The sequence below is a fragment of the Sander vitreus genome, chromosome 22 (assembly GCF_031162955.1).
Source record: "Sander vitreus isolate 19-12246 chromosome 22, sanVit1, whole genome shotgun sequence".
Classification (NCBI taxonomy): Eukaryota; Metazoa; Chordata; class Actinopteri; order Perciformes; family Percidae; genus Sander; species Sander vitreus.
Window position 1 is genome coordinate 10,906,145 of NC_135876.1, and position 23,806 is coordinate 10,929,950.

At 38.7% G+C, this 23,806-nt stretch overlaps 1 protein-coding gene across 1 annotated transcript in view; it reads left to right on the top strand.

Moving 5' to 3' along the window:
- Positions 1–23,806, top strand: part of ctnnd2a (catenin (cadherin-associated protein), delta 2a) — a 276,014-nt gene that overhangs the window by 242,261 nt on the left and 9,947 nt on the right. The window contains exons 20-21 of the mRNA XM_078280766.1: positions 7,248–7,500; positions 11,404–11,488. Of these exons, the coding sequence (XP_078136892.1) occupies positions 7,248–7,500; positions 11,404–11,488 (338 nt within the window). The remainder of the gene's footprint in view (positions 1–7,247; positions 7,501–11,403; positions 11,489–23,806) is intronic.

Sequence of the window (23,806 nt, forward strand, 5' to 3'; positions counted from 1 at the left end):
ACACAACAGCAAATAGGAAAACACAACAGCAAATAGGAAAACACGACAGCAAATAGGAAAACACGACGGCAAATAGGAAAACACAACAGCAAATAGGAAAACACGATGGCAAATATGAAAACACTTCAACAAATCATAAAACACAACGGCAAATAGGAAAACACAACAGCAAATAGGAAAACATAACAGCAAATATGAAAACACTTCAACAAATCATAAAACACAACGGCAAATATGAAAACACTTCAACAAATCATAAAACACAACGGCAAATATGAAAACACTTCAACAAATCATAAAACACAACAGCAAATATGAAAGCACGACAGCAAATATGAAAACACGACAGCAAATAGGAAAACACAACAGCAAATATGAAAACACTTCAACAAATCATAAAACACAACGGCAAATATGAAAACACTTCAACAAATCATAAAAACACAACAGCAAATATGAAAAACACGACAGTAAATATGAAAACACGACAGCAAATAGGAAAACACGACGGCAAATATGAAAACACTTCAACAAATCATAAAACAGCAAATAGGAAAACACAACAGCAAATATGAAAACACTTCAACAAATCATAAAACACAACGGCAAATATGAAAACACGACAGCAAATAGGAAAACACGACAGCAAATATGAAAACACTTCAACAAATCATAAAACACAACAGCAAATATGAAAACAAGACAGCAAATAGGAAAACACAACAGCAAATAGGAAAACACAACAGCAAATATGAAAACACTTCAACAAATCATAAAACACAACGGCAAATATGAAAACACGACGGCAAATATGAAAACACGACGGCAAATAGGAAAACACGACGGCAAATATGAAAACACGACGGCAAATATGAAAACACGACGGCAAATAGGAAAACACGACGGCAAATATGAAAACACGACAGCAAATATGAAAACACGACGGCAAATATGAAAACACGACGGCAAATAGGAAAACACGACAGCAAATAGGAAAACACGACAGCAAATAGGAAAACACTTCAACAAATCATAAAACACAACGGCAAATAGGAAAACACAACAGCAAATAGGAAAACACAACGGCAAATATGAAAACACGACAGCAAATAGGAAAACACGACAGCAAATAGGAAAACACGACAGCAAATATGAAAACACGACAGCAAATATGAAAACACTTCAACAAATCATAAAACACAACAGCAAATATGAAAAACACGACAGCAAATATGAAAACACGACAGCAAATATGAAAAACACGACAGCAAATATGAAAACACTACAGCAAATCATAAAACACAACGGCAAATATGAAAACACTTCAACAAATCATAAAAACACAACAGCAAATATGAAAACACGACAGCAAATATGAAAAACACGACAGCAAATATGAAAACACTTCAGCAAATCATAAAACACAACAGCAAATATGAAAACACGACAGCAAATATGAAAACACGACAGCAAATATGAAAAACACGACAGCAAATATGAAAACACGACGGCAAATATGAAAACACTTCAACAAATCATAAACACGACAGCAAATATGAAAACACTTCAACAAATCATAAAACACAACGGCAAATATGAAAACACGGCGGCAAATATGAAAACACGACGGCAAATATGAAAACACTTCAACAAATCATAAAACACAACAGCAAATACGAAAACACGACAGCAAATATGAAAAACACTTCAGCAAATCATAAAACACAACAGCAAATAGGGAAAACACGACAGCGAATACGAAAAACACGACAGCAAATATGAAAACACTTCAACAAATCATAAACACAACGGCAAATATGAAAACACGACGGAAAATAGGAAAACACGACGGCAAATAGAAAAACACGACAGCAAATATGAAAACACTTCAACAAATCATAAAACACAACAGCAAATATGAAAAACACGACAGTAAATATGAAAAACACGACAGCAAATAGGGAAAAACACGACAGCAAATATGAAAACACTTCAACAAATCATGAAAAACACAACAGCAAATAGGAAAAACACGACAGCAAATATGAAAACACGACAGCAAATATGAAAACACCAGCAAATCATAAAACACGACGGCAAATATGAAAACACGACGGCAAATAGGAAAACACGACGGCAAATATGAAAACACGACAGCAAATAGGAAAACACGACGGCAAATATGAAAACACGACAGCAAATATGAAAACACTTCAACAAATCATAAAACACAACGGCACATAGGAAAACACGACAGCAAATATGAAAACACGACGGAAAATATGAAACACAACGGCACATAGGAAAACACGACAGCATTAACTTCTACCGGAAAAGGTAGGGCCTGTCTAGCAGAGGACGGACCCTCCTGATTGGACAGACGGACTGTCTGTCTGTTAACAGGAAGGAGAGGTGAAAAACACGGAAAAGCGCCTACTTTTAACAGACAGACAGTCCGTCTGTCCAATCAGGAGGGTCCGTCCTCTGCTAGATAGGCCCTACCTTTTCCGGTAGAAGTTATTGCCGTTTTGTTTTCCTATTTGCTGTCGTGTTTTCATATTTGCTGTCGTGTTTTCATATTTGCTGTCGTGTTTTCATATTTGCTGTCGTGTTTTCCTATTTGCTGTCGTGTTTTCATGTTTGCTGTCGTGTTTTCATGTTTGCTGTCGTGTTTTCCTATTTGCTGTCGTGTTTTCATATTTGCTGTCGTGTTTTCATATTTGCTGAAGTGTTTTCCTATTTGCTGTCGTGTTTTCATATTTGCTGAAGTGTTTTCCTATTTGCTGTCGTGTTTTCATATTTATTGTCGTGTTTTCATATTTACTGTCGTGTTTTCCTATTTGCCGTTGTGTTTTATGATTTGTTGAAGTGTTTTCCTATTTGCTGTCGTGTTGTGAAGCAGTAGAGAGTTTTGCTTTAGTTTTGTCTTTTTTGTAAGTATTTTTGTTTGTTCTATGATAAAACTCTAAAACACCCCCACAAGACAAAAAAATGGCATTGTGAAGTTGAGATTAAATAAACATCCCACATCGAAACAAAACAAACAAACAACCCCAGGAAGCCAGGTGATGAGCAATGTGAATGTAAGGTGAGATGTGTGTTGTTGTGCATGCATTGCTGTATGTTTGTGAATTGTCAAGGTGAGGTGTGTGTGTGTGTGTGTGTGTGTGTGTGTGTGTGTGTGTGTGTGTGTGTGTGTGTGTGCGTGCGTGCGTGCAGAGCTTTCAGTCATGCTTCTTAGCACCTGGGAGTGTCTTCCACTAACAAGGTGTGTTATTAAAAGGGTTGGAAATAACAAGCGTTTTTATAACAATAACAAATTTGATTATTTAGCTATCAGATGTGTTTGACATTGCATTCGTCTCAGAATATGCTAATGTGTGGCTAGTTTTTCTCTGTTCTTCCTCAGCTTTTTTCTGTTCCTCTTCTTCCTTGTTCCTCTCTTCCTCTCTCTCCTTCTATATAATCTTCTCTGTTACTCACCCGCCCCATGAGGAATTAATGTGATGGCGTTGCAGAGACTGATAGGGATATGTATGCACACACCTGTGTGTACACACACGCACACACACACACACACACACACATTCGAGGATAGTTTAGTGAAATGCTGACAGCAGTTTGACAGAGCATCTGTCTGTAAGCAGAAAATACTCAGACAAACTCATAGAGGCGGATATGACTCTAATAATTTTAACGTCTTTGCCTATACGTTTTTTGTTAATACCTAATTCCCTACAGTCAGTCAGTTGATAAATTAGTCACTCACTATATCAGTCAATCAATTAATTGTCAGTCATTCAGGCAGCAAATTATCTGGCAGTCAGTCAGTAAATTAGCCAGTCAGTAAATTAGTCATGCAGCAACTCTGTTAATACATCAGTCACTCACTCGGAAATTAGTCAGATCATTAAATCAAGAAAGAGTGAATGTATCAGTCATCAGTTAGTAAATCAGTCAGGAAATTCTGATTGAATTCAGTCAAAAATGAGTCTCCCTCTCAGGATGCAGCTTCATTTTGTCCTCACAGCCAAAAGACAATGACCGCTTAACCTCTGTTCAGCCTGCCAGCCTGAGATAACACTTGGCCAATTAACTCACAACTCTTTCCTTATGAATAGATAGTGTGTGTGTGTGTGTGTGTGTGTGTGTGTGTGTGTGTGTGTGTGTATGTGTATGTATATATGTGTTCTTGTTTAACTATATTCGTGGGGTCCAAAAACTGGGAGTCCAGTATACTTGTGGGGTCCCGACAGCTTTGTGGGGCCCAAAATGCTGGACCCCACAAGGTTAAAGGTCTGTTTGAGGGTTAAGACTTGGTTTTAGGATTAGGGTTAGAATGAGGTTCTGGTTAGGGTGAGGGTAAGGGTTAAGGTTAGGCATTTAGTGGTGATGGTTAAGGTTAGGGTAAGGGGCTAGGGAATGCATTATGTCAATGACGGGTCCCCACAAAGATAGTGAAACAAACGTGTGTGTGTGTGCGTGCCTTTGTGTGCGATTGTGCATGTCTGTATGTGAATGCATATCTGAAGCCTTCATGTGTCTCCGTGTGTGTGTGTGTGTGTGTGTGTGTGTGTGTGTGTGTGTGTGTGTGTGTGTGTTCCCTTCCTTCATGAAGGTTGATAGTGTCATCTGATTTTCCTGCTCTGTGTGTTGCTTTGCTGTTCTCAGCCCAGATCACTTAAGACTTATTAGAGGTAATATGAGTGAGGGATTTACCGCCAGCCTGTAATGGCTCCTTGGATATCACAGTGATGGATTGGTTTAGGGGGAAATATTTAGCATTATGAAGAAGTGAGGAAGAAAAACAGAACAATAGGAAATACTGGTTTTAGGCTCAGATTTGGTTGTGATTGCATTCTCCATGTGAAGGAACAAATATGTACCCCACAAGGATTCTTCTTACTTTTATTTTTCACTAAGACTTGATAAATTTAAAGTAGCACCATGGGCTGCGGAAGATTATACATCTGATGCAAAGCGGCAGTTTGATAGGTTATTCAGTAGTTTTGTAGTGTTGCTGTGAAAATTTGTTGTTTAGAAACATAATTTCACAAAAAAAAAAAACACAACTATTTTGCCTTTATTGCAAATTGAGTATTTTGGCCTCCGGTTTTCTGAGCTGCCGGAGAGAATGTAATGGTTCACTTGAAGATTATACAACAGTGGATTCAATACTTACAGTAGCATTTTGGGGTTTTATCTACTTTATCTGATCCAGCACTTCTGTGGAGAACTTGATGGTGACTCACACTGAGCAGCTCTTCAGTGCTGGGTACACACACCAACTAGCATGCACTCACACCGTTTTAAATGACATGCTTTCACACCCAGCAACATGTCACAGAGAGGGTTGACTGATTCACGCATGTGGAGATGCTCATTTGATTGAAGTGCACCTTTTTAATGTGCAACAGGGTTACCGGGCTCGTCCTAGTGGTTCCATTGAGTGGATTTTGTTAAAGAAATTAACCACGGTTCATTATTCAACAATCACCTCTGCATCCAAATTGATGGTTCTTAACCTGAAAGAGGACCTGCAGATTTTGTCCCAGGGCGGCTCAAGATGATTCAAGTGCATTTGACAGGTTTTATGAAGGTCAAGGTATTTCTTACCTCTTGACTGCCGCTCTTGTGTGATGAATCTCCACATACCACCTCAGTCAGCACAATCTCCCCTTTCCTCTCGCCAATTCCTCTCATGTCTTCCAATTTCCAAAAACACCTTTTTGCTCTGATCTCTCCTTTATTGGCCCCTGTTCTCAGTCATCTTCATATCCGCTGATCTCACTCTCGTGGGGAACTCTCTCAGTGGAGTTTCGGAGTAACTGAAAAACAGAAAGAATTGCAGGAAATAACACTCAATTGTTCCCCGATTACAGTACATACAGTATATGTCCCAGCAAATTTGACGATTCACAGTGTAATCATTGTAACATTTAAGAGACAAATATTTGTCTAAACATACAAATGTTGGCATGTAAATATAAGCCAACCACTCTCATCTAAACTAAAACGATCTATATTTTGAGGATCGTATTAATTTATGTCTTGTCTTAACCATGTTTGATCTAACTAAGATCAGCATTATAGACTACCACTGTGTGGGTGAGCTCAGATTACATGTACTATAGGAGGTTTTGTTCTCAACTTCGGTCATCTCCTCTTTGTAAATCTATACTCACCCCACTCTGTCTTTAAGTCCCATTCACTCCAATCTTCTACATCTCCTGCACTTCTTATTCCCAGTCATTTTTTTTTTCTCAATTTTCTTCATATGCCAGCCTTTTCACCAAAATACCATGAGTCTGCCTGTTTATTGGATCATCAGCATGTCGGCATTAGTGTGTGTGCGTCAGAGGACTTGCAGCGTGCCCCCTCAAACTAAAGATTTATGGAGGTATCCAAACCACTCACTAGCTGCATGAGACGTTTGCTAGTGAAAATTGTAAAAGGGCAATTTTACTTTTATGTAATAGAGGCTTTGAAGTATCTGTTTAGTATACTGTTGAGGTGCTTTGATGGGTTTTGATACCGTACCAGTCATCCATAACCACACTCATTGTAAATGCTTGTCAAAAAGCATCCCTTTTTTAGGGTTTATGAACTATCATAGGAAATATAACATCTCACCCACGCATAGTTTTTTCACTGTAATCGGAAATCATGTTTATGTCATCAATCCAGTAGCTTCTATGCCAGGGGTGTCAAACATACGGTCGTGGGCCAGAACCGGCCCGCCAAATGGTCCAATCAGGCCCACTGAATGACTTTGCAAAGTGTAAAAATTGCAGAGAAGTAATTATTCCAATTGCAAATTTTGCAACTTTAATCTCAGAGAATATCCACGTTTTTTTCCGTAAATTTACAACTTTAATCTTAGAAATTCTGGTCCGTATTTTTTCCCTACATTGGCCTCAGGACGCTGTCGTAGCAGAAGCACCTTGCATTTGCCAACATCAAGCTGACAAGAAACTTTGTCGCAAACTTCTTTCTGGAGTTGTTTACTGGTCTGGCCCACTTGAGATCAAATTAGTGGTATGTGGCCCATGAACTAAAATGAGTTTGACACACCTGCTCTATGCAGTACGTGTTACTTCTATTGTTCACAAAAATCCATTTTTAAAACAACCTTTTATCATGTTTCCAACCAAGTTGTCTATACTGTATATGGGAGGATGTGCAGAGAGTCAAATTTGACCAAATGTTTTTTGTCCTTTTCCTTTATTTTTTTCCACACACACCAGGTAAATATGCCATGAGAGATTTGATCCATCGGTTACCGGGCAGCAGCAGTAGCAGCAGCAACAACAACGCCACCAGCAGTGGGACCCCCGGGACCACAGGCCCTCCCAGCAAGGCCATGTCAGACGATACTGTTACTGCCATCTGCTGCGCATTGCACGAAGTCATTACAAAGAACATGGAGAACGCCAAAGCCCTGCGTGATGCTGGAGGCATAGAAAAACTCATTGGCATCGCCCGCAGCAAAGGAGACAAGTGAGTAGACCAAAGTTTAAAAAACATAACACAACATTTGGTTTTGGTTTTTAGCTACCAGTAGTTAGATACCTGTGGTTTGAATGCCTGCATCATTACATCAAATTGAAAATAATTGTTCGACAGAAATGTCCTGGACAATTGCTCTACCATTAATAATACATGTTTTTGTATATCCTTTTACCCATTATCCTTTACACGGGTTGTCCCAGTGAGAATAAAAGCTGTAACACAGACATGCTACTGAGCTGCACCACAGAGTTCATTCCTACGACTTAACATCTACTTGATAGGCATTTGCAGGAGTCCTAGATTGGGTTCAGCAGAAATCCTCAAAGGATGCTATAAAAAAAATCTGAGGGTAATGATATATTATAACAGCTTATGGAAAAGTATGCCATATGTATTTATAACCACAGAACAAATTTATTTACCTGCGCTGCTGTTGAAATGGTTATTATACCATAACGAGTATATGTGCTTAACATTTTTCCAGATTTAAGCAGGGATAATGTTCTGTTCAGTAACGGTGAAGAACACTTACTGCAACCCTTCCGATATAAGCACTAGTTTTTGACACAGAGGTAAAAACAAAGGAATGGATGAATGTTCTGTCGCCAAAATAATCTCAGAACAAAATGAGAACACTCCCTAATGACTTGCAATGGCTTTCCTCTTGCTCAAGGACAACCAGCCCTGAATAACTGCAGTAGCTTAAATCCTAAAATGTAATGTAAAGACTAGGAACAAATCTAAACAGATTACCATTGTTGTATTGTGCTGTACCTGTCTAGGCATCATTCAGCTCACCCTGTACTGTCTGTAGTGACCAGTGCTTTAATGTGGCCACACATCCATCATTCACAACTGCACCTGCCTTCCCTGTGACCCTTCATTCACAAAAGACGTCTGGAGAACAAGAAAGATGCAGCAGGAATATAACTCCTGTCACCATGGGTGTCCGAGCAGGGTGTTCTGCCTAGCTGCTATGGCAACTACCAGGTCAGGGGTTGCCATGACACCAGAGCGTTATCGGACGGAGGTCAAACATCAATTTATTGTTATGGAGAGAGACTCAGTCTATTTAGGAAACTGTGCTCAAGGGTACCATTACAGAGAGAGATGAGGTGCAGATTTCATAGTGAGTGTAGTTAGCTGCTAATGGCTCACACAGCTTCATTTTCTCAGGATAGGTACACAGAGGATAAATGCTCCTTATCAGCAGTGCCATGCCACATTCACATAGTTACACACTTTCAGATTGGGAAAATGTCCATTACAGCACCACCATAAACAGACACTATTTACCAACTTATTTGAAACAGCAGGAGATGAGAAATACAGTGAATTGAAAAAGATAATATTATAAACATTGGTTTATGATACCTTTGAAAAACGTCAATGCCAAAAGACATCACCATCATGTTAATAGCAACACAAACATCAAGCCTCATTTAACAAAAGTTGCACCCAGATTACTTCAGTCAAATGCAATGAATAATCACAAAAAGTCTGTTCTGGAAAGAGGCATTGCTGTTTTGTTTTTTAAATGTATTTTTTGTCGCTTTGAGCACCACAAGTTGAATGCCATCTAGTTCAATTATATTCGACAGAAGGCAGACAGCTGTACGGACGATATCTTCAACACTCGGCAACTCACACCATTACAATCAAGACTGATAAATAGCACTACAGGGAAGACTGAAAATATTTTGATTTGAGTGTGAACTGTCTCTTTAAGGTAGTGAAGTCAACCGTGTCCATTAAGATTGTTTTTTCCTTGGGATCACTTTATTTATGTGTAACTATAATACATTCCAGTGCATTGTGCTAAGCTGTTGATACCATTACCCCATGCTGTATTTCAATCTTCAAAACACTTTCTGGTTTTTTTACTGGGGAAAATTAACCCCAGAGTGAAGCTTGTTTTCAGGCATGCCCTTTGTTAATTTTAGTGGACAAATGGAAAATGAGCTTTCCTTCTGCTTCCCTCTGTAGCTGTTAGAAGGGCAGGGCTTTTGAACTGAATCCTATTGGAGTCATTTTTTAGCTAAGTGGCAGGAATGGGACCATTAGCATGGCAAAGAGGTTCATTTTAAACTCATCTGAAAACTCAGTTGTTGTGCAATTAAATCATTCTCTGCTGAAAATGGCCCTTTTACTCTTAAAGCCATCACAAGTTCCAGTGGCCTGCACACATCTTGTGCAGCTGGTTGAGACCAAGGCCACGTTTTTTTAAACTGAAACAGGGGTGCGGTCTGCCTTTTTATTACCACAAGTTTACATACACGTCTCTGCTGATTGGGTATCACCTGTGACATAGCCAATAAACGAGAGTGACACCCATCAAACGAGAGAAAACATATCTCAAAGCCGTTGCACATTCTTTCACAACGTTCCGAGGAAACGTCATTCAACACGGAAACCGTAGCAAAACGGTGCACACCGTTTTGAGATTGAACGTGCTCCTGAGCTTTATGCATAGACTGTAGATCTAAAGCTAAAACATCTTGCCCCCTGGTGGCTAACTGCAGTATAGGTCATAAACCCCGCCCTCTATGTTAGCGGATGGGACATGGGCCAAATAAAAAAATCACAGTACACGTTAATTTGTTTCCCAAAGATGTTTTTTTGTCATTTTAGGTAATTACCACGCTGATGTTTGTTCAAGTGTTAATTTCTCTGATAAGTTTGGTTTTCATTAGTTATTTGATGCTATAAAATGGGGAGAAACATCATGATTGACAGCTGTGATTGACCCACGATTGGTGTCTAGCGCAGTGGTCGTTTCCAGGGGGTCCCCAACAAAAAGGGGAATCATTTATTTTCACTATAATTTCATCCATAAGTAACACAATGACAGATTGTACGACTAGTTTGCTCATGAGTTTCATTCACTTTCGTTAACAAAACTTCTTAAAGCAAAAATTCTATCAGGTAGGGGACCCTGGGACAAAGTCTTATTAGATGGGGGTCCGTGGTCTAATTTGTGTCAGTTTAGGGGTCCTTGATGTAAAAAAGTTTGAGAACCACTGGTCTGGCGGGTGTATGGGCAGGACTTCGATACCGTGGCTCCACCGCCCGATCACTACTGCGCAGACAAAATTACAAGATGGCAGCACCCGTCTTGTGGATATTTGGTTTCACTTTTGTAGAGTGGGAGAAAGTGGACAGGTATCGTCCATCTTTTTATACAGTCTATGGCAGTGTATTTCAAATGAGGGTACGTGTACCCCTAGGGCTACTTTGGGGGACTGCAGGGGGTATGTGACATTTTTTGCAAAATGTTTTTCAGTTACAAGGCTGTAGTTACTTCTACTGTCTTTTTTTTTCTTCAAGTTTGTCGATTTTTTGTCGCTGTTTTTGAAGTTTGTCACCTTTTTTTTGAAGGTTTTGTCGTTTGCCTTTCTTCCTTACTTTTTTCTACTGTCTTTTCTTATCTTCAAAGTTTTTGTCTCTTTTTTCAAAGAAGTGTCTTGCTTATTTGAATTTTTTGTCACTTTTGTCGCCCTATTGTTGCCTTCCTTCTTTCTACTGTGTTTTTCCAAGGTTTTGTCAGGGTTTTTTTTTTAAGTTTTTGTCACCTTTTTTCATCAGCATTTAAATGTTTTCCAGGTACAAGGCTGTTGTTTAGTAAATCTATCGCTGACATCGCTGTATTTCCCCTCTTTATATAGACTTTTTTTTTCTACCAAAAATTATTTGCACTGGTTGGGGGGTACATGGCTTAAAAAAACTGTTCAAAGGGGGTACATTATTGAAAAAAGCTTGAGAACCACTGGTCTATGGTAAAGACTATACTATAAGGAAAATGGTAAAGGGAAAATAATAACATAGCAAGATCATCCAAAGGAATTGGGTCCAGAAGAAATAACTTGTTCTCTCTTCTCTATCTATCTGCAGACACTCAGCTAAGGTGGTAAAGGCAGCCTCTCAGGTCCTCAGCAGTATGTGGCAGTACAGAGACCTGCGCTCCCTCTACAAGAAGGTAGGATGTAGTACAAGCCATGTACTCAATTCATCTCACACTGTGTGTGTCCTATTTACCTATCATGTTTCCTGTCACTCTCTACTGCCTACAGCACTATTTCAGTGCTTAAGAAATCATTTTTGCATGCCAGACGCCACTTTCCTTATTGCCTATTGTCATACACATGCATTAACTCCAGGGTAAACATTAATATTCTACTTACCGATGTCATGTACGGTCAAGTATGGTTACTGGCTACAGTTATGAAACCTACTGTTGATGAAGAATGAATGTGACATTTATCTCTGCAATGATATATCTTATTTTATAATGGATTAATCACAATTTAGTGTGTAGTAGTTGTGGTATGATCTAATTTTACCCTGTGAATATGAAATCAAAAGTTGTAATGATAATTTTAACATAAAACCAAAACATTATTCTAAAACAGTGTAATCAAACCTGTCTTCACAATATCAGATATCTTGCTAGAAGCATAATGACGTCGTACAATTGACACCATCTATTAATTAATTAGTGCTTTGCAAAACTCCTCTGATAGAGGGCTCTGATATTGTCATTGATGTGTAATGTGAATAAAGCATGTCTGGATACACCTTTGTTTGGAAGGAGCAACAAAAGTAACAAGCTTTGGCAATATAAAAGTAAGATCTAAAATTGCCTGGTCTTAGCACTCCTGCTAATTATATTAGGTGTTTGACACAGCATCTAAATAATTGAAAAAGTAATTACTATATACGACATATTGGTCTTGAACTATCTGAGGATGAACTTTGTTAGATTTTCATTTTCACTGAAGCAGGTGTTGAGGAGGAGTCTGCTGAAACTGTTGATGTAATGAAGCAATTAAAAAACACACCTGATACACAGTTTAAGTTATCATTTATTCACATTTGAATGGTAAGCTGCATTTTTATGTGAACAGCTGAAGATTTTGGTTCCACCTCTATGTTGTTGGATACCCAGCTGAAACCTCACTGGATGAATTATGCCTTGTTTTCTGGTCAGGATTAATCCTTGTCAGGATTTGCTGTTGTCTCCCAGACTCAATGTGAAGTGCTGCTAAGTTTAGCTAATTCCATCCTGCAATCGACAGCTTAGCTCGACATTGCCAATGCATGCCACGAGCTACCACTATCAGTCAGCAGTTTGTGTAGTTTACTGTGTTGATTTGATGTTCACAGTATATACAACTGGGAGGCAAATGACAATGACACATCTTTATATCATCTTTACAACGGTGAGAAGCATTTATCATCACTTTGAAATCCTGCTTTTCGCAACACTGGGAACAGGACACAAACCAGTCCATACCACAGCTGTTCTCAGCTGGGTGATATATACAGTATGTACCTCATAGAAAGTATGTGTAGCTATACTGTATAGTATATAAATCACGCTGTAGCTACTGGTGCGGGTTAACAGGGTGCTGGTTCAATTCCATGAGTCTTCAGGAGGTAACACTCTTTGGGCACTGGTGTATCTTACAAATAAGCTGTGAAGGAAAGATGAAGTGGCTGAAGAGGGTGAAGTCAAGTGCATTTTGTCATTAAATGACCCAAGTAGATCTCCTTTAAACAACCTCAGTGTTATCATATTTATTCAGCAGATATTGATTTAGAGACTGGCCACTGTAATATGTGTGGCATGTGTGTGTGTGTGTGTGTGTGTGTGTGTGTGTGTGTGTGTGTGTGTGTGTGTGTGTGTGTGTGTGCTTTGGCCTTGGGGTCAGTCATAACCACCTCCAAACAGAAGAATAATGGAGTTCTGCTGGGCACCATCACAACTGAGCAATAGTGTTTACAGACGCAGAGGATCAATAACTTTGTGTTAGTCTCTAGCCTATTGTTATTTTTCCAATGTATACACACACACACACATATACACACACACACACACACACACACACACACAAGCTAACATTGATCCCAATGGTTATTAAGCCCATCATGAAGACCGATTGGTGGAAATGCTGCTGGCTACCAGGAAACTGTAGCTCATTAATACAGTAGCTAACGTGTAGCTCACGAAGAATGGCACAAACAAGAAAACAGAGAAAACTGTATAATGATTAAATAATGAGTAGTAGTGGTGTGTGTGTGTGTGTGTGTGTGTGTGTGTGTGTGTGTGTGTGTGTGTGTGTTCTTGTTTAACTATATTCGTGGGGTCCAGAAACGGGGAATACAGTGTACTTGTGGAGTCCTGACAGCTTTGTGGGGCCAAAATGCTGGACCTCACAACTTTAAAGGGCTGTTTGAGGGTTAAAACTTGGTTTTAGGATTAGGGTTAGAATTAGGTTATGTTAGGATGAGGGTAAGGGTTAAGGTTAGGCATTTAGTTGTGATGGTTAAGGTTAGGATAAGGGGCTAGGGAATGCATTATGTCAATGATGGGTCCCCACAAAGACAGTGAAACGCACTATGTGTGTGTGTGTGTGTGTGTGTGTGTGTGTGTGTGTGTGCTGCTCCCACTAAGACGCACACGTATCTCTCTTTCTTTCTCTTTCTCCTCACACACACACACACACACACACACACACAAACACTGTTAAGACCCACTTTTCTTCTCCTCCTCTGGCTGTTTTGTTTCTTTTCAAATGGCAAACACCCACACACTCCTCCTACTTGATTAAAAAAACAATGATAGATGTTCTGTGCCTTTCACTTGTCAGTAATGAGTGTTGTTGAGTTAATATCTGCCACCAAGGTTATCTGACTTTAGAAGCGTAATCAACAAGTTTCAGCGAGATATGTAGAACTAAAGTAACACATTCAGGGGAAGTGTCCTTGGCTTTGAATGTGGTCTTTCATCTCTGTGTGGAGAGAAAAAAGAACAATGAAGCTGATTTATTGATTTGTTTGAGATGAATGTTTGTGAGTATGCAGGTATTCATGTGTCAACAATTGTATATACACATGCACAATCTAATGCTAAACAATGATACAGCCCTGTGACAAATGACCCCTTAGTGATGCTTATTATGAGCAGTTGTAATTGACCACCTACTGCAGCCCTAATTTGTGAAAGTGTTGCATTGCATTATACTGTATATTGAAGTGTCCATTTTATTTATTTGGGTTTTGGGACAGATATTTATATTATTCAGTATTTTCCCATATTATTTGGGAGATTATTTGAGAACTACAACATGATTCACTTCAACAAGTCATTTCATCTTGTGTGGTACTTCAAAGAGGTTGTCAAACCTCTTAACAATCAATCTTAAACAATAGTGAGCTGTCATTCTTTAAACTAGTGAAACTTGTATAAAGAAATGTATTTTAAAGTGCTCATATTATGCTCATTTTCAGGTTCATAATTGTATTTAGAGGTTGCACCAGAATAGGTTTATGTGGTTTCATTTTCAAAATTTTTTGTTGTACTGCACATTGCTGCAGCTCCTCTTTTAGTTTAGTTTATTTTATTTCAATCAGACAATCAATCACATAAATACACAACATTACGTACATAACATAAAAACGTAAAAAAAAAACTTAGTTCATGCAGTGTCATCTTAACTCATTTATAATCAATACTGATCGAAAAGGTGTAGGTTGAAGCATTTGCTTATTACACCTGCCCTTTTTACATTCTATTTTATTCTTATTTTGTTCTTAGGTCCCTCAGGATATTAGCAATTTTATAAAATGTATTGTAAATAAACAAAACAAAATACATTCCCATTCATATACACATTCATGGCTCGCTTTTATTTGTTAATCATACTTTTTAGTATTTTTTTAAATCTTTGTAGCATGTAACACATTTTTACTTCCTCACCCTGTGTGTTGAGCTCTCTGTTTTAAATACAGAGTGAGGCATCTCACTTCTGTTCCATCTTTGTTCGAAGTTGCACATGCGCAGCTAGGTAAGCACTGCTAGCTAGTCAGTTGCAGAGTATGAGCATTAGAAGGCAAGCATTAGAACATGTGTTACAAAGTGACAAGCGTTCGGCTGGACTACAATAGAGCTGTTTGGAGTAGTAGAACAGTGTTTTCTGTTGGAGATGGTAAGTCCCTTTGGGGTGGACTTTGGGCTTTTTCACTTTATAAACCTATAACGTGCAGAAAAAAGATATATAACACAATAAAGGAAAGGGAAAAAGCCAAAAAGCATAATATGAGCACTTTAATGTGGCAATGCATTAGAAATTAGGTAAAAAATCGTTCCACTAAATTATACTTTGTTCCACCTGTTTTTAGAGACAAACAAAAAGCTTTCGACCCAGAATCTTCTTCTTTCATGTTGATTTGACTCTCTGTCCGAGTCCAACACTTCTGACAGTCACATGGCATCAGCGTGTCCTCGCGTCATCCAGACGACTATGTCCCTCTCTTCAATCGTCATCCTCTCATCCCCAGTATTACACTGAACAGTATCCCCATGTGGCCCAATGGAGCATCATCTGCTTCATACTTCTCTAATCATTGCCACTAGATAGCATTACACTCAACTGGATGGCATAACACGCCACTGATCAGACATGAAGGACACTGGTTTTACACGGCAGCCGAGCCAGACGTAGGTTGCTTCATTTCATGGGATAATTTATTTATTTGTTGATTTTTTACCCCACCCATATTTGCCTCGAGAGGCTTTGTTTGCCAGACTATGATTTCATAAAGACAGATATTAAAGGAAGGAAACAACTTGCTTACTGTAAGATTGATGGCTGCACATTTTGAAACAACAAAATTTGTTTTGCATCTGTCTCATTTGATCCGATATAATGCAAACATTAAAGAGAAAAATAACTGAAAGATAATACTTTTCCACACCATAACAGCAAAAAAAAATGCATCCATCATCCCTAAATTGAAAGAAGATATCTGCAGTCTGTCCTGTTGTAACATCTCCAGTTTCATCCACCTGTACTTCATCATAATCTTCAAACGATCAATATCTTGTAATCCAGTTAAATTCTTGCTGTTATCTTGAACAACTTCTATTAAATGCAGCACAAACAGTTTATATTCTCATCCTCACACTTTTAAGCAATTCAGTTAGTAAAGCTGCTGCATTATGCTATACACTCACTCTAAAACTTCCTTTTATAAGCTGATAGATGCCATACCTTACTATTTACTTCCTAAATGTCATGAACACAGCCTGGTTAGTGACAAACCAGCCTAATTTTATAACTGTGGAAATTGTTGCCGTAGAGGATCCACACTTTGACTTTATCACACAAGTCCAGAGCTCGCAATAATAATACGTAACTGTTAGTATCCCTGCATGACGCATTAGGTCATGGGTGTTAGGTGCAGCATAAAGCCTGTTAGCCTCCAATCCAAACATGGATTAGCATAGACGAAAGTGGAGTTGGATGTCTCTGCAAAATGTTTGTGAGCAAAAGAGAAGGGGAAGAAAGAGAGAGCGGCAAAAGAGGAGAAAGCAAGAGTGAAGTGATGAAAGAAAGTGAGATGATGTCTTGAACTTTACTGAAGTTCTAAAATAAGCATGCTTGAGTGTTGAAAATAGGAGAAAAGTGTTGGGTCAATAATGAGTCAGTTTGAGCTGGGTTGGCAAAGAGTTGTTTGCTTTGAAGTCTTGAAGTAATGAGAGCATTTTGAAACATACTTTCCAACTGTGTGGAAGTTATGGGTGTGGGTACACGTGCCTGTTTGTGTGTTTGTGGTGTGTCTTTGAAAATGTGTGGTTTTGTCAAACTGCAGTAAGAAGAGTTAATCACTTCCTACAGCAGTGCAATGGGAGCAGTCTGGGCTGAGAGAGAGAGAGATAGAAAGAAAAGAGAATTGCAACAGAACAGGGGGCTGGGCAGCAGCAGTTTTTGAACGCAGTAAAACATTGAGGATCCATAAATAAACAGTAACTCAGTATGAAAATAGCATCTGAGATGACTTGAAATATCAGTGGTGCAGGAGTCATTAATAAATCAAAGACCAAATCTGTTTGTAGCAACACTAGCCTTGCCTTTAGGATAAATCATGTATAATAGTCTCCAGAGTGCAGTAAAACTCTACTTTTACCCAAGTTTATTTGGATTATTTGACAGGATTTTTCCTTCATTGATTGTGTGTGTGTGTGTGTGTGTGTGTGTGTGTGTGTGTGTGTGTGTGTGTGTGTGTGTGTGTGTGTGTGTGCGCGCACGCGCGTCCGTGTCCGTGCGTGCATGCGTGTGTGTTTCATCTACAAATCATTGGAGGGAAGCCACAGGTCATCTTTTAAGTACACAACAAATGTGCAGTTCTGTTCGTCAGGGGATTTCTAGAGAAAACAAGGTCTTGAAACATGGTCACTTTGTAAATAAACCTATTCTTAATAGGACCAGAAGGACCAAATACCGTCTCACTCACACAAACATATGCTCTCCCTCTCTCTCAATCACACACATGAGCTAAACACTGAATTTCATACTGTATATTCTCATATTTACACTTCGTCATATCCCTGTTCAATGCATAGTTTCAGTTTCTTGAGAGATTATCTAGTTTGGGGACTTAATCTGAGGCTCTCTCTCTCTCTCTCACACACACACACACACACACACACACACACACACACGCACACATGCACACATATCCTCATATCACACACATACATCACTCAACACACACACATCACAAACACAGATACACACACGTATGACAGATGGGGTTCAGGGTCAGAGAGATTGCTGTATTTGTCACACGTGTGACAGATTTACAACATGTTCCAGGGATGTGTAATTCAGTATGTGGGTGTGTTTGTGTGATATGAGTAATTGAGATATTTGTGTGTGATGTGTATGTGTGAGGTCATTGATTGCACAGCCTATTCCTTCGCAGGATCACCGCACACAAAATGCTCAGTATGTTCCTGTAAATAAAATGAATACATTTGAAAAAAATGTGCGACCAAATTTTTTACTGACAAAGGTAAAGCTCATCTGTAACAAAAACAAGCAGTATTAAATAGGTGCTCCAAGTGAGTTATAACAAATACTTTTATTATAAGTAATATATATATATATATATATATATATATATATATATATATACATACATTTAAATGTGATTGTTCAATTTGATTCTGAGCCTGCTGGTATTAATTCTTAAATTTTTAGCATTTGTAGACCAAACACAAAGTGCTTTCAAAGATTTGTTGCAAGAATAAAATGATGAGATGCTCTTCATCTAGAAGCAGTTAAAATGAATCCATAATTCACTGCCATATAGCGTACATAGGAAAAGTCAGCCAGAAAAAGATGAGCGTTTGAAAAACTTCAAACCAAGCTCAAGCCTCAGAAGCTGCCTCTGTGTTTAGCTTGGTTTTCACCTGTATCAGACAGTGAGAGACAGAGAGAGGGGAGATGGAGGTATGTGGAGATAGCCTGTCTCAGTGAAATGGCTAAAAACTGTATTTATTCAGAGCTGCAGCACACTCTTACAGTGTTTTGGGCCATTTATAACAATTGCAACAATAGAAGAAAGGTCAATTCCTAAATCAGCAGAACCACAAGCAACCCAAAAAAAAAGAATGCAAATGTCAGAGGCACATCATTCCAGTAAAGATAGATGGGTCACGTGTGAGTGAAGCGCTACTGTAAATCTGAGTGTGAAATGAGTGTGAGAGAGAGGGAGAGAAACGGATTGAAAGAAAATGACAATGTTCAGTGGTGGACAAGTCCCAGAAGGGAGCCACCACTCATCATATGTAACCTTTTACAATTTTTACCATAATTGCTGTCTGGCTTGAGCGCCGCCAGACACACACACACACACACACACACACACACACACACACACACACACACACACACATATACACCTCATTTGTTGGGGCCCAAATCGCTTTTTACCTCGCAGTCCAACGACCTTCAACTAACCATTCAGTGATGGTGAAAGCAACAGACAAAAGGGTTGCCTAGCAACCCATTCTCTTTTTTCCTCCCATGTTTCCACTCATTTTTACAGTAGGGGCTGAAAGGAGGTTTAGAGATTGTTAGAGAGGGGTGAGAGAGGAAGAAGAGTTGGGTGTAAAGAGAAGGAAAACAGGTAAGATGAGGCAAATAGGTGAGAATCAGAGAGAGCAGGTGGGAGCTGATGTCTATATGTGTGGGGAGTCGGGACATACTGTATTAGCTTACAATGTAAGGTTTCACAGTACACTCTGACGCTCAACAAGCATTGCACCTTGGATGTGGTGCAAAATGATGCAAAAAATAATAATAACTAGCCACTGTCTGATTTGGTCCCATATGAAAGTTTGATGTTGATTTAATATTTATTGAACCCATTAAATGTCTCTGACTGTCTGGTGGGCCAGACTAATCCCAAACTAATGCTGTGCAACCAATCATTGTTCAAACCCACAGAATTTTATTTTAAACTAAAGTGGATTGCCCAAAGTTACCAAGTTTATCATGCTGAATTATGGGCATTCATGGGTTTGACAATTGCACACTGTCAACATCATGAAATCAATGAAGAGCTGGAACAAGCTGATACAGAATATAAAGTGTCAGACATTGTGGAATTTTTCCAACCTTAAATTTACCTAAGAGAGAAGGAAGGAAAGAAACTGTACAATCAATTTATGTTGAGAGAAAAAGTCTCAGACCGTCATTTTAATACATTTTTAAATATTCTCTTCTATACTCTTTTCTCTGATTGTGATCATTCTGGCGAGCTTAATTATTGTAAAGTTTAACTATTCCTCAAGTTGCTTGTGAGACACATTTATAGACAGTAGTGTGCACACATCACTCATTGCAAAATACATTCATCATTCAATATTCATTGACTGTGGTCGTTTGAGATGACTGTTTGACAGTGTCCAATTGCACAGCGAACCCAGTGCTCCATAACGAGTTTACATGGTTTATAATGAGCTGCGTTGGGGGGGGGAGGAGAAAGAGAATATAAAACAAGGTGAGTGAGAAGACTGAAGGAGTGGTGGATAAATAGATGAAGTGGAAAGGAGAGAATGGCGGAAATTTGAAGTGTGCTACTTTTGAACTACTATGTGGCAGAGGATCCAGCTTTCCTTTTTTCATTAGTCCTAGGAAATAGGAGTCAGGGGAGGACATGGGACTGCGCTCAGTCTAGCCTACTTCTCTCCCTCATTCTGGCTGTCTCTCCGCCTCCCATCTGCGCCTCTCCCTCTCATTACCTCTCTCCTCCTCTTGCTACCTTTACTCTCCTTTCATTACTCTCCCTGCCTATCCCTCCTCCTCCTTCCTCTTATTACGTTCTGTCATATTTTGTCTTTCCCAGCTTCTACCCTGTCTGTCCCTCCTCCCCCTCTTTCTGCCTTATCTCCTCCATCTTTCAGTCGTCTCATTCTCCTCCCCTCTGTCTCTTCCTCTCCAGTCTAACTGCACTGTAGTGATTCACCTCTCCCATGTACTCGCAGTCACCACATCCAAACCAGTTTTCCCACAGCTGAGGCAATGCGCCCAGACAGTAAAGCTATGATGGAACATGTCTGCATTATCTTTTATCATGGCCCTTGTGCTTTTGCTTTCAGAGGGTCCCAATTATCCTAATGTTAATTTGAATTTGGTTCCGGCTCTGTGATTGTTGTTGACTCTCCCAGTCCATTTTTATTAAAAGGGCTTTGGCAGTAATTATGCTTGTGGAGTTGTTAGTTGTATTATAATTTTTTTCTTCAAGGACAGTAGGATATTCACTAAGCTCACTGAGGCAAGTGTGTTAATTTGCGGTGTATAAACTGTTGTATGTGCATGTGTGGGTGTTGTGTGTTTGTCAGTGTCCTTTAGTGTCCAGAATACATTTTCCACTCACGCTCTACTGGCTGGTAAACTCAAGAAATCAAATTATCTCAAAGAGATGTAGATGTTTTTGTGAAATGTGCAGAAGTTTATACACACAACTGCTGTTTTTGGCAGAAAACCATGACAACAAGGACAAACTTTTTCCCCTCAGAACATTTTACAGTCAGTGTGTGTGATCCTTTCTGATCCATTGGTGCTTTGTGGCCACTAAATTTCAAATATTTCATTCATTATTTCATATGTACAAAATTGTGTATCATAAATCACACTCGGCTACCAATTGTGCCTAAAACTCTGACTTTAAACAGTTCTTCAGCTTGCTACATGGAGGGCTTTATCTCTAAACCCCTCACTGCAAATATAGTTCTGTGATTCATCGAAATGGAATCAGTGTTGTAGCTCTACTTCCTATAATGCACACTTACCAAACTGGCTCTATCCTTGAGATAGTTTGAAATAGTTTGGGTAACACTTTATAAATTATCATGATTTCATGCATGACTTCATGCATGAAAAAGCATGAATTCATTCATGTAGTACTTCATGAACTATCAGTAATGTACAAGGATTAATAGTATCTCATGTCTGACTTAATGCAGGAACAATACATTAATTAATGCATTAATTAAGGTATTTCAATCATCATGATTTCTGATTTATTAATGGTGTTCATGTCTTCTTCAAAAAACTGACCAGTCACAGCAGTGTACATATATTCTTAAGAGGATTGTAGTGTTTTAATCATGGTAAACTAAACATTACTTCTTCATTACTTCATCATGTTTGTGGCCCTTCCAATAAAGGGCTGACCTGGTCCATCGTTAACATTGATAAATAAGATATGATTAACATTAAGAGTATTACAAATTAAAGAAGTGGGTTGGCAAAATGATACTGAGGTAACTACATTGACACAAAATACAGTATACTGTGGATGCATTTTCATAGTTGCTTTATTCACATCAACATAAGGCACTAAAACAGTAATGCCTGAGAACAATGCTCACGCAAGTAGGATATTTATGAATTTACTATTTACTAACTTCTAAGTGTCTGAACACCAGAAATGTCATTACTCTCCCTGCCTATCCCTCCTCCTCCTTCCTCTTATTACGTTCTGTCATATTTTGTCTTTCCCAGCTTCTACCCTGTCTGTCCCTCCTCCCCCTCTTTCTGCCTTATCTCCTCCATCTTTCAGTCGTCTCATTCTCCTCCCCTCTGTCTCTTCCTCTCCAGTCTAACTGCACTGAAGTGATTCACCTCTCCCATGTACTCGCAGTCACCACATTACAGTAATGCCTGAGAACAATTGTCATTTGTCTTGACAAATGTTTGTATTTGAGGGGTGACAAAGATGATTGCTGCATCTGCCACCATTAATCATATCTTATTTATCAGTGTTAAAGATGGACCAGGTCAGCACTTTATTTGAATGGCCACAAACATGATGAAGTAATGAAGACGTTTACTTAATCATGATTACATCACCAAATTCAGTTTCTATAGCCTGTCACTTTAACTTCAGATTTACCTATGAAAAATACATGAACATTATTAACAAATCAGAAATCATGATGATTGAAATACCTTAATTGATGTATTAATCAACATATTGTTCCTGCATTAAGTCATGCATGAGATACTATTAATCCTTGTACATTACTGATAGTTCATGAAGTACTACAGGAATGAATTCATGCTTTTTCATGCAGACCTTTTATTATACAGTGTTACCATAGTTTGTATTTCTTTTGTCCAGGAGTGTTTTAAACTAGAAAGATATTGATGGGTGATTTTACAGCAGTAGTTCAAATATGTATATTCCTAAAATTTCTAGAAAAAGTCTTTATCTCACCTAATATAAGGTTGGGATCACTGATTAAGTATAAGTAATAAACACACACATGCTTGCCATATAAAATAAGTAGGGCTGTCAAAGATTTTTTTTTTTTAATCGCTGAATTTCTATAGTTAATCGCATATTTTATCACATGATTAAAATTCTATTATTTTGCATTTCAAACAGTTTTTAAGTACATATTAACAATCTAAAGTAATTTTTACCAGTGTATCTTGATTGGAAATCAAATGAATGCAAAAGTTACTTTATGAACTTGATTTCAAGATTTGTAATTATTTACTGTAAACAAAAGAAAAATGTTGCACAATTCCTCCAAGTACCTAACTAAAAAACTAAAAATCCCTATCCTTACTAGAGTCAATATAGTGTTTAGTAACTCCTAAATAATGTTGATTACTCACTGACGTCCAGTGATCACCGGTTAATGAGACAGCGTTTGCAGCACTTTGCAGCAGTTCCAGTTGGGCTGCTTTCTCCGTGTCGTACAGGCTGTGTATCCGTGAAAACTACTGTCCCCTCGACGGCAATGAGACGGGTCAGAACATTCCAACCGTAGTACGTCTTTAAGACCCGAGTCCTCTACGATGCTGACAGGTCTGTAGTTAGTTGCCACCTGTTTCGCAAGAGCTGTAGTAATTTTTTGGGATTTGGTTTCATCCACAGGTCGGCAAGTAGCACTCTCCAAAATAGTGCTTTGCCTGAGTGGGTAGCATGC